Source organism: Thunnus maccoyii, chromosome 9 (genome assembly GCF_910596095.1).
Source record: "Thunnus maccoyii chromosome 9, fThuMac1.1, whole genome shotgun sequence".
In the NCBI taxonomy this organism is placed as follows: domain Eukaryota; kingdom Metazoa; phylum Chordata; class Actinopteri; order Scombriformes; family Scombridae; genus Thunnus; species Thunnus maccoyii.
Window position 1 is genome coordinate 32,293,951 of NC_056541.1, and position 17,751 is coordinate 32,311,701.

At 40.4% G+C, this 17,751-nt stretch overlaps 1 protein-coding gene and 1 long non-coding RNA gene across 13 annotated transcripts in view; one reads left to right on the top strand and one right to left on the bottom strand.

Annotated features, from left to right (window-relative positions):
• The window catches only part of cacna1ba (calcium channel, voltage-dependent, N type, alpha 1B subunit, a), a 97,626-nt gene extending 81,897 nt beyond the window's left edge, over window positions 1-15,729 (bottom strand). For 10 of the 12 annotated variants that reach the window (XR_006098177.1, XM_042421761.1, XM_042421763.1 and 7 more), the window contains exons 1-4: window positions 15,643-15,729; window positions 15,007-15,158; window positions 13,558-13,745; window positions 983-1,086 (exon numbers count right to left, since the gene is read on the bottom strand). Coding sequence is in view for 11 of the 12 variants with exons in the window: in XM_042421761.1 (XP_042277695.1) it covers window positions 983-1,086; window positions 13,558-13,745; window positions 15,007-15,133 (419 nt within the window). In the remaining variant the exon portion in view is untranslated. Of the gene's footprint in view, window positions 1-982; window positions 1,087-7,159; window positions 7,298-13,557; window positions 13,746-15,006; window positions 15,159-15,642 lie in introns of those variants that run through there. The other 2 variants (XM_042421766.1, XM_042421767.1) reach the window with 2 other exon arrangements.
• On the top strand, window positions 9,074-13,549 carry LOC121904178. Its single transcript, XR_006098178.1, has 3 exons — window positions 9,074-9,165; window positions 9,276-9,500; window positions 10,621-13,549. It is a non-coding gene; the product is annotated as an uncharacterized LOC121904178 (long non-coding RNA).
• Window positions 15,730-17,751: the final 2,022 nt, after the last annotated feature.

Genomic DNA, 17,751 nt, shown 5'->3' on the forward strand with positions numbered 1-17,751 from the left:
CATCATAGCATAGTTACATACTCACACTTTCTCCTGCCAGGCTTTTGGAAGCGGCCAAAAATTATTTTCTCTGGCAGTTAGCATTAATATGACTGCCTGTTTGTCTTTCTGAGCTCCTTATCATCTGTGACAGTGGTATTTAGCAGCCTGACATATTCTATTTCTGCAGTAAAGACATCAGAAAACAATATGATGGTCCTGGGCTAGGGTTGAATTGTTTAAATAATCTAAATAACTGATGACTAGCAAGACAATGCCAGTAAACACATATAGTAATAACTCTACTGATTATAGTGATCAGCGTTTCAGAGTTTTTTTCATTGCTGACTAACAAACTTTTTTGGGTGGTTCTAAACATGTAGCTCCGCGCTGACGTGTACAGTTGGGGAACATGAATTTGGCAATTAAGAAGACTGCTTGTACTCAGTTTCTATGGCAATGCTTTTAATATACAAATCTCATGTTGGATCTATGGTAATGAAGGAACATGTCACCCAGTTACTCCAGTAAATTAGTGTGGCTCATTGATGTTTTTTAATTAGGGATGCATGATATTGGATTTTTTGCTGATATCGGATATGATATCGATATTTCCAACTCATTGTGGCTGATTGCCGACGCCAATATGTGCACATATTTTTTTCCAGGTGGCTGAGAAGACTAATATGCATGTAAACATAGATTGTACTAAGTATGATCTGTTCTAGATGTTGCTGGTTTTGAATTTCATCTCCTTCACCTGTACACTGTAGCCACCGGTGTAATGTGCAGTTCTGCAGTCACATATTTCTCTTGTCATTTTCTTACTTTTTCAACACTCAACTAAATGAGCATGAGCTAAATTAACACATCCATATGTTGTGATCTCACATTGGGCACGAGACAGCTGCCTTTTGCTCTAGACAAAATAAAACCAGGCCTGGTTAGGTGTGGGCTAAACCTCGGTAATGAGACTTGTAACCTATTCACAGTTTGTACTCACCCTGACAGCACACCTAGCACCAGGTTGAGCATGAAGAAGGAACCGATGATGATGAGGGGGATGAAGTACAGCCAGTTCCACGTGTTCCCTGAGGCATCGTTGGCCTGAACACATAAATACATAACACAGAAAAAGAATAGGATCATTAATACTTTTGTGTTATTGTAGTTAAATGATAAGGCTGGTGTTATTTCATATTTTTTCTTATTGCCAACAAATCCCATGAAAATACTAAAATCAGCAATGTGTTAAGAACAGGGCTTAAGAGAAAATGCCAGGCTTCACTGCTATAACACTATCCTCACTTTACTCTGTGTCTACTGTAAAGTCACTGGCTCGTTTTGGAAATACAAAACAACAAAATAGGCATGGGCGCTGGTGCGGAGAGGAGGTGCGCTTGTGTGTGTGGTTTGTCGTTGGAGCAGAAATGCAGGAGAAGCGCTCAACTTCTCAGGCTCATGTTTTCTATATCGACATCCACCCTGCCTGACGACTTTCTACTGTGAATTCATGTTTACTGAATTTCTTACAGCAAGGACTCACACTCAGATTATTCATTTGGGAGATTAATCTGATTTCACTGGAAACTGTCTGGTGGTGAGCTCATTTACTGAAACCCATCGCAACACCTCCCTATCATTCAGAAGCATGCGTTCATTTCTCATTTTGTGTCTATAGATTTGCTCATTGTTTTCTCAGAACTAAGCAGTAGTCTCTTCCACACAATCAAATTATTATGTAGCTTAACTAGAGGATAAAATGCTTACATACAGTATGGCCTGCAAGACTCTGAATACATTGGCAGGAAGATAAATGACACGTTAGCAAACAGTTGGTTATTTCCACATACTGCAGACACAGAGCAAATTGCATTTAATTGTCCAGATCATTGAATTAATGTCAATCCTGGTAGCCTTGCAACGTCACCGAAGCCAGGCAGCCTCCGACCTACATCCAAACCTGGTGGAGCGGAGGGTCAGCTGACATTTACCTCATTCTCATAAAAAGAAACATTTTAGAGATGTTTTAATGTCTCTAAGACACATCATGAACATCATCTGAACCAGCAAGGTAACACAGTGGAGCAGAGAATGAATTAGAAAAACAGACCTGTCTTAATTGAATCTAGCCTAACTGCTGCCATACTCCCACTTAGATGCACAGAGGATATTAGTGCAGAGTGACTGCAGATACAATGACAACAAAATAACTTGCTGCCATGGCTGCTGTCAGACATTTTGTTTTCATGTGGAATATATCTTATATAATAGAGACAGTGGACTAAAGCACAGGGCATACACACAAAATCCATGTTACCATTAAGATTACTGGCTGGTTGCCACCCAAACAATTGTTCGGGTGCACTGAACTGAGTACTCAAGATACAAAGTGAGCATTTTGGAGTATAAACAGGAGCAATCCAAAGACTGAAATCTGCCAAATTGGATGTAAAACCACAACAGCCTGTTTCAACATATAGTTGGGGGTGGGGGTGGGGGGGTGGGGTTAATTGGTGCTGCCTCACCTTAACAAATTATTTAGCGTCAAATTCAGCCATTACCCTCTTCAACTAGCGGGTGGGTGTCCAAACACACCTAATATGACAGGCTGCATTACAGGGTAATGTTTAATAAATGATGCACACTAGCATCTAGAAGTGAGGTCCTGCAGTTTACGTCACAGCAACTAACCGCTGCCAGACTGTTCTCTGTTCTGCTGGCATGCAGATGCATTCATTTTGACTGCTGAGGTAGCTAGTACCATGTAGGGTATCAGAGAAAATAATAGTTAGTTTTAAGGTTTGACTGAGAAATGGCCATGAATGACCTACCAGAGGATCTCAGGTTGCATTCAGACTCATAGGAGGTCACCAGGTCAGCTTTATATTCTGGAGCTAACCCTCTACAAGCCTTAAAAGTGATCATTAAAATTTTAAAATCCACTTTAAGAGGGACTGGAAGCCAATGAAAGGATTTTAAAACCGGTGTGATGTGTTCTTTCCTGTTGGACCTGGTTATGAGTCAGTTGAAGTTCATTGAGGTTTTGTTGCGTGAGGCATGAGAAGAGTGCATTGCAGTTATCTAACCGGGATTAAAAGGATGCATGAATTACTGTTTCTAAGTTTTTGGTGGATAAAAATGACATGATTTTGACATTTTTCTTAGTTGGAAAAAACATGATTGGACAACAAAATTAATATGCTGGTCAAAGTTGAGGTGGTTATCAAAGATAATATAAGAGTTAATAATGTTAGATGAGAGGGGACCAAGATTGGAGGAAATGTGATTCCGTGACAAGTCTGGACCTATGATAATAATGTAGAAAAATTGACACCAACCAATTATTGATACCTGCGATGCACACGTGGAGGTTGTTTAAATGATTGGTGTCATTAATGTCAAAGGAGAGATATAATTGTATATCATCGGGACAGAAATGGTAACTGATATTATGTTTTTTAATAATATGACCAAGTGGTAGCAAATTGACCACTACACCAGATACATGACATGTAAAACAAACTGCCAAACTCAGAGTTAAACTCCACTGTATGCCCTTTAATAAACATCCCCAAGATTATGAATATTAACAATTACTAGGGCCATGGAGGTAGATAAACAGAATGGATGACTCTTATTATAAAAAATGACTTTCATATTTAAGAGGTCAATGGTAAGCATTCATTTTCAGCATCTGAAATGGGTGACTTGGGTTTAGGTTGCATAAACCCTTCAGTATGGTGCAGGGGGACTGTCCTAAGAAAACGATTGGATATTTGATGTTACTTCAAATGCCTAATACAATGTATAGTCCGGTTTCCTCTGACAAGCATGTAAATTCTGACTTTTGTCTGTCATACAGTCATATAAATCATTTTTGTAATGGTGACCCAATCCTAAGCAATAGCCGTGAGCACAGACATTGTGAAATAGTGAGGAGCAGAACCACTGCTCCATCACTTTGAAAGGAGCCAGTAGAGGAACTTGTGATCAAGATATGTCCTGGACGCCTCCCTGCACATGTTTTCTGGGCATGTCTAACTAGGAGGGGACCCCGGGCAGACCCAGAACAACATGATTGGGGAAAAGGATGCTCAGCAGTCCAGTCCCTGCTTAGGACCCATATATTCGATTGAAAATGGATTGAAGGAACTTAATACTTGTTTGATTAAATGGTGCAGCCATAACGAAAATCTATCTTCAATCACACTCATTAGATGCAAAATATGAATCAGAGTACAATATTTAAACAGGTTATTTTATTATTGAGCCAAAATGTTACCTGAATGGGTTCAGAGGGTAAATCCTCCACACAGCCGGTGTGATGAAATGAGACTGATTGCAGCAAATAAACCCAACTCCAGATGACTCAAGAATAGATTTCATTTTAAGTGACTTGTTAAGATTGATCTTCTCAACCTGGGGGGGGGGGGGGGGGGGTCATATTGACCCAAACTTCCAGTATCCCGAGATAACAGGATTATGGTCTCTGGTGGGGAGGCTGCAGCTGCAGAGCCTGGATTGGGTTGCCATAACCGGTAATGCCTCTCCTGTCAGCAACTTTCATTCTTCTTCATCATTCGTCTTTACTGTTATGACTATAGCCTGACTTTAAGAAAAGTAAGGCTGCACCCATACAGTTGCATATTCAAAGGCAATATGAAACCATTAAGTAAGATGGAGGTACTTCAGTGACCAACTGTGGAAGACTGTGGGCAGTGTGAACTGGCCAGCTCCAGGATCTGAGTGTGTAACTGAATGAAAGTGAAGCAGGCGGAAACCGCCATGGAAGCGATTTTTTGTCTGGTAAGCAACAAGGATGGTTATGATGGTTATGTTGGCCAAGATATATGGTATGGTATCTAGGGTATGATCATCCCTAATGCTCTGCTGACTTCTTGAACTTTCACTAACATTACTGTCAGTCAAAAGGCTTCTGTCATACGTACAGTATAGTGATGTGTTCACTGTCATCACGTCAAGTCTGTGCGGACTCAGACCACATGAAACTAAAATGCACAATGAGATGTGACTTCTGGTCTCACTTGTTTCCATGGATTTGAATTCAAGTTCCTGACCTTGTAACCCATCTCAAAATATGTTTCTGAACAGTTCTTAATACTACTGATAAGTGCAGGGTCTTCTGCTTTGACTACATTTTAGTAATTATTATAATAGTGTGATATTATATTCACATTAAAACCTCTAGGTGGTCTGATTCTTTTTTCCAACTGAAACCAAACTTTGCTTGTCTAACTCTGATTTTGCCGATGCATATTCTATATGTGTGCAATATCATCATTACATCAATAAAACAAATACATTAAAAATGAAATAAACAACTGTTTCATGGTTAGGATGGTTATTCTGCTTTTCCTGATTATTAATCTTGTCTTCAACATCATCACAGCTACAACACAATGAATTATGGGTAATCTTTTGAGCAAAGTCTTGTGAAGTCTGCACCCCAGACAGAAAGTGAACTTGCGGACTTGATGAATTATGGATGTGGACGGTCTACAGGACTTGCAGAATTCCCAGAAACACGCCCGTTAAGCATGCAAGACTGCAGACAGTGGCATGCAGCCAACTTTTTTTCATTTTAATAAGTCATTTAATTTTTTTCTGTTATATCTCATCTAGTCCTACTGTCAGGCTTTACTGAGGATAAATCTAATTCACAGATTGCCTTAAAAACTGTTAAGCACATTCATGCAGATAACGAAAAAACCCACAACCTTCTCTAGCTCCACCCTCAGGACAAACTTATATATTTAGCTCTACAATCGGTGTGACTGGATGAACAACAAGATCATCAGAAAGTTTGTCTTTTCATCAGTCAGTTTCAAATTTTGAAAATGTACTTGTTCATTTATTTAGTCATTTGTAGGTGACATAAGTCTTTGTTTTCCCAAAGCCTCCATCATCATCATCATCAGAGAAAGAAGCTCGTATGAATTCCCATGAAGACACAGAGACACACAGAGGATCAGCCCTGCATGGTTTCATCATCCGTCTCTGCTCCCCAGAGAGCTATTTTTAAACATTTACCCTCTTTTATCAACAGGCTGACAGAGGTGGACCAATCAGTATTTTAAGACTGAGGTCTTCACTGTACAGAGAGACAATGGAGAACATTAAAGCTGCAATATAATGAAGACAAATGGGACAGTATGAACTAGCATGTGGGGAGAGTTTACTTGGTTGTGATTTCTTCTTTAGCATTAAGGAAATATCAAAACTTATGGTAGTGACTAATATCTGAAAATATTGGTATTTGCCTTCAAAAGCCGCTGCACGTCAAACCCTCTGTGTGTGTGTGTGTGTGTGTGTGTGTGTGTGTGTGTGTGTGTGAGAGAGAGATAGAGAGAGAGCGAGAGAGAGAGAATTGATTTATTTAAATGGACATCCTGTTGATGCTTCTAGAAGTCATACCCACTGTTACCCGGCCACTCTCACATCTAAACCAGATTTCTGCATAAGTGTTTTTGCAAGTGAGCATTAACAATAGGTACATAAGATCCTGCATGCTGGCTCAGCTTCTATAAAAAGAATTTGAAGATGTGAATGCCAGGAATAGGAACTGTCTTGAATGGATTCTCCTCTAGGAAAAAGCTCTATTACATAACATTCATTTGGCCGACACTTTTGTCTAAAGTGACTTGCATTTTTTTCCTCAAACCTACACAATTTATGGAGCAATTTATGGACACTTGGACATGTGGACAAGAGAAGTTGGGATCTGACAACTATGAACAACTAACCTTCTGATAAATAGTCTACTTACTCTGGCTCTCCATGCCCTATTCTTTGTAAATGGACAATCCGATAATAATTCTTGAAAACAGCAATTTGACCTGCAGATTTTGTCAGCTGTAGCTAATTAACAGTAATTAAGTGAGTTGGCCAATAGGGCTGTAGTCAACCAAAGAAAATCTTGGTCGACTAAAATCGTACATAATCTTCAACTAATCGATCAGTCGCGGGGGGGGGCTGTAACGGGACTGAGTGCACAGTAAACTCTCTGTTCTGTATTTCTCTGTTTTGTGTCTTCAGGTTAGGCTAACCCATTGTTGCTAACTTTGGAGCTGTTGGGGAAACAACACAGACTTTTTAGCATTATTAACTGACAGACTGTAGTCTGTACTGTACATTTACTGCCAGACTAACAACTTACCGCTAACCTTTTCCTCTGCCCCGCTCGCATCCACCGTCACTTCTCTGCCCCTCGCTCTTTCCCCACTCTCTACGCAAACATACTCCTTAACGGAGCCACGCGACCAGTGGTTTCCTTGGCAACGCCAGAGGTTGACTCACGTACCGGAACAGCGCTGCACAGAGACTCCCAAACGCTGTCGATTTCAAATATTAAAAATATTTTTTTTGGTCTGCCGGAGGTTCTCGTTGTGTCATTATGGAGAAACACTGATTCAGTAAACGTTCAGTAAACGTTGAGTACAGTTAGACTCAGCAGTCTCCATTAAGTTGGTCGAGTTCAAAGTTGTGAAAACAACTGGGGTGTTTTGAATACACCCCCGTTTTCACAGGTAATTTGTTAGTCTGTCCCTCCCGCCGCAGGAAATAATGGATTACTCCTGGAAAGCTGTTGATGTAGCATTTTTCTCCTTATGAAAATAACACAGAGATTATTCGACCAATGAGAATTTAGTCGGACGAGAGCATATCGACCAACTAATCGACCAGTCGACCAGCAGACTACAGCCCTATTGGCCAAACTACAAAATTAAACTCTTTCCTGTTTTCTAGTTGATATGTTCTCTGCACGTAGGTGTCGGTACTATAATACTTGTTCAGACCTAGCTACCTCAAGACAGAAAAACACACATTTGGAAAGAGAGAGCACATTCTGTGGATTCAGAAACGACCAACCAAGTGAGGCGTCTTTCTCTAGGTGTCTCACTGATTGTCTCACGTCTTTTTCAGACAGGTAGATACTGTAGCAGCTGAATCTGTAGTTGTCAAAAGTAAATGACTAACATCTGCTGGATATTTACAGATACAGAATTTAACAGAATTTCTCAGTAAAAGTTTAAGCACATCACTTTAGCTTGCGGCCATACTGTACCAGTCCTGAATCTGAACCCATCATTTAGTCAGTCTGTGAAGCTAACGTTAAATTAACTGATGTAGATCTGTTCCCAGTATCATTAAACCTAATAACTTTTAGCTTTTAGCCACTTGGGGGCAGCATAACAAGCTGTAAAAATAATGTACAAGTTAAAACACAACATTGGGTGTTGTCTTATAAAGTTAATAAAGCAAACTTGATACCAAACACCTACTTATTTACACATCCTGAAGACACAGAGCTACGTCTGTATTCATTTGGAGTTGTGTTTTTGTTCAAATGATGAGTTTAAGTCCAATATTCACCCTGCTTTTAGTTCAGTTTTGGTCCCCATCAACTCCAATATATCTGGCTCTTTAGCTGCTAACTTAGCTAACTTAACCAACAGGCACTTTGTAATATTTGTCATAAGTGGATCAATACTGACTGTAGCTGTAATTAATGATATGATACCATTTTTAATGTCTTAATAACTTTTGAAAAATACTTAGTAATGCAAAGTATATCCACAATTCTAACCAAACGTGAGCTAAACTTGTGCTATACTGTAGATTACCAGCTAACGTTACTTTTCCAGCATTTCATGTTTGTGATTATGCATGATACAAATTTCTCAAGTGTAATACTATGTAGACCACCAGTACAGGCTGGGAGTTTACAACACATAAATATTTTGTAATTTCAATCGCAGTCGTTATAAAAAAATCACATTTATATATTTTCATATTAGCTATCTAGGATGCAACTGAACGGTAGAAGAGATTGGACTTTGAAGTCAACAAAAACAGGTATATTTTTCATATTGGATGATCTCTGCTGACCTGCTGCCAGTGAATCCCTACAAGAAGGCGCTGTATTAGAAAGGTGGAATCATCTGTCATAATGTAGCTCTGAGCTGGAAGTGGCTGCAGAGGGCTGGGTGTATTAGTGCATTAGCTGGTGTCAGGGTGAGGCTGCCTCAGACCTTGGCTACCAGAATGGAGAGAGCACACAGGGCAATAGAAAAGCCATTAGTAGCCCTGTTCAGCCATCAATTCACAGCAATACCACACCCATACCGCCTGAGAGACTGGAGTCAGAGCATGAAATAATAGGTACTGACTCATGCTAACACAACAAACCAGATTTATGTTTAGACCTGAACTAAGACTGCCAGTATTTTTAATATACATTATCTTTATATGGGCCCTTTTCTATGCTTAAGAATTACAGATTATTGCAAGGAACCAGTCTTTCCACAACCACTCGATATATCAGCGAGTATGCTGAACAAACAGGGACAGAGAGGGGTTGTAGCAGTACTGGATGACAAGTCGCAGTGAATGCTCTGCACTGTGTCTTGTTGTTGCTGTCCTCTAGCCGCCTTGTAAACATTCTGCTCCCAAGAGCTCTGTCTGATAGCATCTGAAAGTCTGCCTGCTGTTTACAGGTGAGTCGTGTCACCAGAGAGGACTCATGCAACTGACCCTAACTAGGCCTGACAAGTACCGGAAAAAGGTGGTAATGCAGACAATGCCCTCTTCTATGTGAAATAGGGCAGTGTTTCCCAAACAGGGAGTACTTCTCCAGTTGACATTGGATTCGATTAAAAAAAAAAAAAAATCCACATATCAAGTCAGCTGTAACACATGTTGAGATTGAGAGTGTGAGAAAACCACCTCTTTAGCAGAGAAGTATGAACATTTAACTAAAAGTATGGATATGGCTAGATGGTTGAAATATATGACTAAATGTATTGGATGAATTGTGTGTAATGACCCTACAGAGTACCTCTGGATTATCTCAATACAATACTTGCATATCCACATTTACAAGAGCTACTGGTGAATCATTTCTACTGTCCGTACTGGTTGTGAAGTGATCCCTTCCTACTTAGCATGACTCCACAGTAAGAGTTCTGTACAAAAATCCCTTTGTGTTCAGACAGTGTTTCTTTCCTGAGCCTCAGGGAAGAATAGTGGAATTCTGAAGTTCAGAAAGACTTCTGAAGCCTTTGGAATGCATTTATGCACAGTAAGGCAACTCTGACGGTGAAGTTGAACAAATTCTCCAAACTAAACAAAATGCGTGTTTTCTATTGTCTTTAAAAACTAACTATATTTGCATTTTCTGTAATTACAGATGCAGCAAATATTATACTTGAATACTTCAGTCAAGACACTCATGATAGTGAAATTACACTAACTATAACTAAAATTTACAAATACACAAAGAAAGACAATGGTGGATGTTGTGATGTTTACATCACACACTGAGAGAACTGAATCTATCTAGTGATAATCTATAATACCATATTCACAACCCCATTTGTACACTGAAAGAGTTATTGGTTAGAGTTCACAATTCATTCTATTTTTTGAAAGCTTACTGTTCTGTGTGTTCATCTCCAAAGTGTATGTGTGTGTGTTAAAGGTTTTCTACATACAGGGCTAGCACAAAGCATAAAAAGGCGACAGCACCTGTCAGAAACCAGAGTTTATGGCTGAGAGGTCTTGGGGGTCTCCTAATGAGAAATTGACAGTCTGACTTTTGCCCTCCATCCTCATCAGAGAGTCACAGCTTTGGCAGAGACAGACGAGGGCCCGTCCAGCCATGATGGATGGCTGCTCTGATGAAGAGGACACAGCCGGGTCCCACAGCAGCAGGAAATGAGACAGCCGTCACTCCTCCCTTGACAATTTAATCAGAGAATCCACCAATCATATTCAGCAAAAACAGCAACCTTGACCTGCACAGTCAGAGCGCATTACCAGTCTGTCATTGATCCAGAGGACAAGGAAAGAGCTGGCTAATGATGGATGAAGTAGTGATCTTAACCCCCCAACCCTTGTGTCCCACATGGACTAATTCTGGATTAACACCTTGGTCTAAGTGTCGAAGTGAGATTATTCATCATGTGAATGCCAACAGCCACTGATGCTGACGGAGCAAAGGTCTTAAATCTTGGTGTGCCACTGGAAGTGAAGAACTTAATGGAAGTTTTAGAAAGTGAACCACAATGAGCATTCATAGAGACCAAACCAGGAGTAAAAAGTAGAGTGAATTTGACCTACTGGCTTACTAATTAGATCATTAATGCTAATGTTGCTCTGTGTCTGTTGGATACAGATCTAACACATTAGCCATATCAACTTATAAGGGTAATGGAAATGTTGTCATTACAGCTTGTTGCACTGTCCCCAAAATTCAAGTGATGACGGTTTAAGACCAATATGGGTCTCTTATGGGTGTAGGAGAATAATTGGTGAACAGGGAGGCTTCTATCAAAGAGTTAAAAACTGTAACACTGGAGAACAGTAAGTGGTCTCCTGTGAATCCCTATTGTGTGTGTAGGAAATTTGAATCCCACTTGGGAAAGGCAGACTCTCTGGGTAACAATGAAAATGACTATGTATAGAAGATGTAAACACATTGAAAAAATAACTAAATACTATTTAAAATTGGGTTTTGATGAATGACAATGAAAATCTTGAGGATTTTACTGTAAACTGAATAGGTGAATAGGTGAGTGAGCATTAGAAACATTGTAAAGCACTATGTTGCTCCTGATGAACAGGTCTGCCATCAGTGTATGAATGTGTGTGTGTGAATGGGTGAATGTTGGCATGTGTTGTAAAGCCCTTTGAGTGCAGCACATTCACCTTCTTGTGCTGCAAGTCAGTATATTGACTTTTTCAATATCTAACCAAAACCACCATCTTTCTCTAATCTCAACCGAGCTAAAGCTAAAGTATGAAAAAATGTTTGATTTGTAGTTCTGTCCATGTTCCTGTGTCCAGTACTTGTGTAGCTGTTACAGTGGGGAAACAATTATTTGACATCAAAGAAGCAAAATTCTCTGCCCCACCTTTTCTTGCTCTCAACAACCAAACTACTATTGATCACTCTCTTCCTCTCTCTTTTCCTTCAGTTTGTTTCTGTCTCCCTATTTCAGCCCTACTAGGAGAGACTCACACTGCTAAACACACATTCTTTTCCCACTACAGCTGTTTAATAATTTAACCTATTGCATAATTGTTTTTCTGGCATGATAAAATCCTGACTCTTATGCAAATGGCAGAGAGCTGTGATTTGTTTCATGCTAGCAGTAAAGTGGCGGTGCTGAGGTCCTAATGGGAGCTGTGGCTGTGTGTGAGTCATCCTCCGCAGGCTCTAATGTTTGCCTCTAATCATCCCCCCGAGGAAGGCTGGGAGGGGAAGTAGCAGTCAGGAGGAAAAGCAACGATGCACAGGGCAGACTGGCCTGCACATTCACACTGTGAATGGCACTGTGGGAACACAGACTGGTGCACTAAATATTAACAGAATTTTACTTACTTGTGTGGAATTGAATCCATTGCTACAATAACCAAGCTCTCTCACTTTGTGCTGAACGATTCTCACCAATCGTTGGTGTCCGAAGGTACCCTTGAATTAAGATGGCTTATCTGCTACATGTGTGGCAAAACTATTTTTCCTGGCAGTACTGAGCTGTTAAAGCATAACAGTGATGGAATTTATTGAGTGTAGGCAATGCTAATGGCACTAATGGCTACAACAGAGATTTCAATATCTGCTTTAAAGGTAACAAAATAGAGCCTATTGATTCATTTATCATTATTGAGATAAAAGTGACAATATATTATAGTACATTCTGGGCATATAAGGCAAATGTATCTATATAGCACATTTCATACGTTATATGTTAAGAAACGGCTCCAAAGATTAATAACAGCAATGGTGTTTTCAGTCCCCAGAGAGTAGTTCTGTGTAAGGCAGACACCACTGAGCATGTGCGGGAATGCCGTTCTGTCAACAGAGTTTCACTAGCTTGTTGTGCTGCATATCACAACCTCTTGATTTTGCACTACATTATACATTTATAAAGAACTTTAGTACAAAGTCAAGACTAATGTTGCTAGAGTGTCTAAAAATGCCAGAAATGATCTAGTTTCAGCTTCATAAATTTCTTATGTGATAGTAAATTAAAGCTCTTTGGCTTTTTAACTGTTGGACGGACAAGCAACAAGCAACTTGAAAGTGTCACCTTTGGCTTCAGGAAATTGTGAAAGGCATTTCCTTACATTTTATAGTGAGAAATATTAATCTATTGATTGAGAAAACAATTGGCAGATTAATTGATAGTGAAAATAATGACTTTCTAAGACAATGACCAAAGAAATATGTCACTTTAAGAGCTGTTATTTCTGTACGTTGACTTGACAACATCGTCCATGCTACTATTTTTGTGTCAGTTTTTCTATAACTTTATAAGGGATGTAGACAGCTAGCTACTGTATGTAGGAGATGGTGTCCCCATCCTTAGTCCTGCCTACACAGCTCTTCTGTAACTGTTCAGATGTTTAGAAACAGGCTCTGTATAACACAATCTACATCCCTCCACAGCGCCAGTAAAACACTTCCATCTGGTACACCAAGCAACTAACAGACATGACGCTTTGGAAACAGCATGTAGGCCCACGTGTGTCTCCTGTAGGTGGACTCACGTTGTAGAGGATTTCCACCCATCCCTCCATGGTGATGCACTGGAAAACGGTGAGAACAGCGAAAAGGATGTTGTCAAAGTTGGTGATGCCAAAGTTGGGTCCGGTCCAGTACTCCTTACAGGCGGTGCCGTTGCTGCAGGTCCTTGCCGGAGCCTCCAGGCCACAGGGGAACTCTGCTGCTTGCTCGCCTACAGCATCAAACACACACAAACATACACATTCACACACACCGTCACATACACAGAAATACACAAACAGGCCGAGGTATTTTTAGAAAAGGCTGGGGATGTCTTATGTAAAAGAACCTCTTGTTCTAAGATACAGAAAAACATGTAATCTTCATAATAATACACGGGTTAAATTACAGTGATACACAAGATGGCAACATTTAAGCAGGGTACATTTTACATATCTACAGTGACTTATGATCAGAGTTCAACCAATACTGATGCAAATATGAACAGGATTTGAGATTATTATGTAATTATATTACCCTGTGTATGTGTATGTGTGTCTTCATATATGTTTGCACTAATATTGTCAATCGGTTTCTCCCTAGTGTCATATTACTACAGTCTACTTTGTAACCTGTGACATGTCCCTCCTCTGTTGATCTTCCTGATGTTGGGGGGTTTGTGCTAATTGATTAATCGTTGCATCTCTGGTACTGTAGGTAGACTGGTAGATCAACAGATTGATTTGATTAATTTCAATATTTTATATGCTGTGTCACAGATTTCATACATTAAAAAAGTGAAATACTGTTGTGTCAACTAGATTGTATCAGACATCAAAAACCATCTTTGTGCTGATACATGAATGTTTTACAGTTCATCGAGCTAATCCTCATCCTTTGATGAGGCAATTCTCTATAGCACAAGTTTCTCCAGCAATGGCCTTAAAATAAGCCTTATGTATCTACTGAAGTTAGTGATTATTTAATGTACACTTGTCAAATGTCAGATAAATCGGGATCTAAAATGAAATATCGGCATTGGCCGATTATGAGAGGCCGATTTGTTGCCATCTCTTTCGCCGCCTGACTGTGCTTCCCTCCACGGACTGTTTCACCCTGACGGTTTTGGTGCTCCTGGGGCTCAGTGCTCTGGTTGGATCCACATGGAGAGCTGGGGCTAACGTCAGCTGAGAGGCTAGCGGAGACTATATAATGTGTACCAGATAGCCTCTGCTAGCCTATTCTAGCCTCCCAGCTAACGATATTCCCCATTCTGCATGTGGATCCAACCGGAGCACCGAGCCCCGGTTTGTTATTCGAGTTAAAGTGGGAAAAAGCATCGGGTCTGACGGGCAGCTTGAGTAAAGTAGAGCCTGTGGAGGAAGCACCAGGACCGTCAGGGTTAAACAGTCCGTCAAGGAGCTGCTAAGACCGGCTGCACGGATAGGAAACACCTCGGCTGACAGGATGTACCACTCTGTCCTCTTGCTTACCTGTGTCTGTCCTGAAGCAAGTGCGATGGAACTTGCCCATGTAGAAGTCGAGGCCGATGATGGCGAACATGAGGATGGCGAAGAAGAGCAGCAGGCCGATTTGCAGCAGAGGTACCATGGCTTTCATAATGGACTTCAACACCACCTGAGACCTGATGCACACAAGAGTAACATGCTTTTGATAACAGAAAGACCATTTGATAGAATACTCAAAGGCCGTAAAGCCCCCCCCCCCCCCCCCCCCCCCCCCCCCCCCGCCATACTGTCATCACAAACTCTGTAGCGCCATATCGCTCCTTTGTAGCCTGTTTTAAAGGGAACTCCATTGATTACATATCTAAAGCCCCAGTCGGACTGGACTTATGTCTCTGGGGGAAGTAGGATGATTACAACATTATCTGCTGGTCAGTCATTTGAATCCAGTCTGGAGCACATATGTGGCTCATTTTTCACCAGCACCCTAGTAATAATTACGACCGAAACTTTCTGTTGTTTTCACATTTTTATCAGAGTATGAATTAAACAAATGAGAAATGTGTTAATTATCTGGTTTTAGAAGTGTTGCAAGGCGTCAGTACAGGCCTACTGTTTATGGTATAAGCGATAAAAATATGTTAAACTGTAAAGGTTACTTACTGGGAATGCCAGAGACCAGCTTGAGCGGCCGCAGCACTCTCACCGCTCTCAGTGTTCTCAGGTCAAAATCAGCTCCCACAGTGGCCAGGATCCTGCACACACACACACACACACACACACACACACACACACACACACACACACACACACACACACACAACAGCAAAGGGTCAGAACCACAGGCAGCTGCTGTTCACTGTCACTGAAAAGATTGTTGTAGGTCTATATGTAGCATTTTAAATAGGGATGCACGATATTATCGGCACGTCATCGGTATCGGCCGATAAAAGCTCTAAAATGAAATATCGGCATCAGCCATTTCTGCCGGTTATGAGAGGCCGATTTGTTGCCATCTCCTTCGCCGCCTGACTGTGCTTCCCTCCACAGACTGTCCAATAAAATCCAATATCATGCATCCCTAATTTTAAACATCAGCTGAACATTATCAAATCATTCATGAGGTTGGTAAAGTGTAAACAAATGAGACAACGATGGTGACCATAAAACAGTTCACATACAGTACCAGTGTTAGAAACTCATATCATTACTAAGGTACCACAAAAGGCTAAAAAGCCTCAAAACATTGTATTCTTAAAAAAATAAAACATACACATTACTATTGGAAATGACATCCAGCTTGCACACGTTGACTACATTGTCCCTGGTGATACAGTGTGAATATTGTTTGATAACGCAAAGCAATGTGTTCATGACCACTCAGAGGCTTTAAATACGGTTTCAGTTTTTGCTCTGTATGATATGGTAATTTAGGAAATACCACAACAGTATACTTTCTTACACACAAACATATACATACAATATGCAATATGCTCTTATTTGGGCAAAGATAAGAATACAGAATACTTTAACTGTATGATCATCATGTAATGAAATATTTTTGAAATAACTCACCACAACTTGCAAACTAAAATGAACATAAAGCCAGCAGGACGGGAGACTATATAATGTGAATTTGAATGTCCTTCCTGTCAGGGTTGAGGAGCCTGCAGCTCTCTGAGATCATCACAGGATAAGACAAGTGTGATGACCCCTATCATCTTTGGGTTTACTGCTTATTCACCTGTCTGTTCTGCTCCACAGGTGCCTCTTTACCCCAACTGGGAACACCTGCTGCCTGTGTTCCCAGGGGATAAAGCCTGGCTGCAGCTCTGCTCTCCCCTTCACTTACCTGTTTTGGTTCAGATTTAGTTATGTTGTTATGCACCTGATAACACCTACACACACACACACACACACACACACACACTCTCTCCATTCATGCATCACACACATCACACTGACCCTACTGACATCCACACCCCATGTTGTAAATATGTGGTTAATTAGTTTAAATAAACATCTTTTATTCAACTTTGATAAGGTGTGTCTCCCTTTTGTTGTGACCACTTCAGCCAAGTCATGACAACAAGTCATTCATAATATTGTTACAATTGAAGGAGCACTCCACTCATTGTGCACATGAGGGTCAATGTGTGTATGGATGAGTACTCATCATGTGGATCTGGAGGAGTTCTCTAATTGTGTTACAAACTAGGGGCGTGGAGTTTGAAAAACATGGGTGTTTATCAGGCAGGAAGGGTCTAATGAAAGAAGTGAGTTGCATTATGGGAATTGTAGGAACCATACTTGGGACTAAAGGTCAGGATATCTCAGTCTCTGCTGCAAATACTGTATTTTGACAATTCTTTTTTTTTTCTTTTTTTTTTTTTTTAAATCTGACTCTTTTGAGTCCCCCCAACTCTATAGAACTGGAATACTAATTTGCTGGAGTGACCCTTTAATCTTGTTATCACTACTTCAGTCTTCTCTGTATGTGCAAACCTTTTGATTCTGAATTACAATAGCTGCTAGTATTAACAGTTTGACTCATTGTGATGCTCATAGAAAGTTGTTCTTTAATAAGTTTGAAAGAAGATTTTGACTGGTACTCTATATGTTGGACTGTAGTGATTTATTTTGGTTCCTCTGAATGTGAATGTTAAGTGCTGGAAGTCTGCTTTAACATGATCATATGACACAACAAATGTTTCATTCACCGCTGTAAATTCATGCAGAGTGTAGACAATCATCAGTCCTTCCAGGACTGTA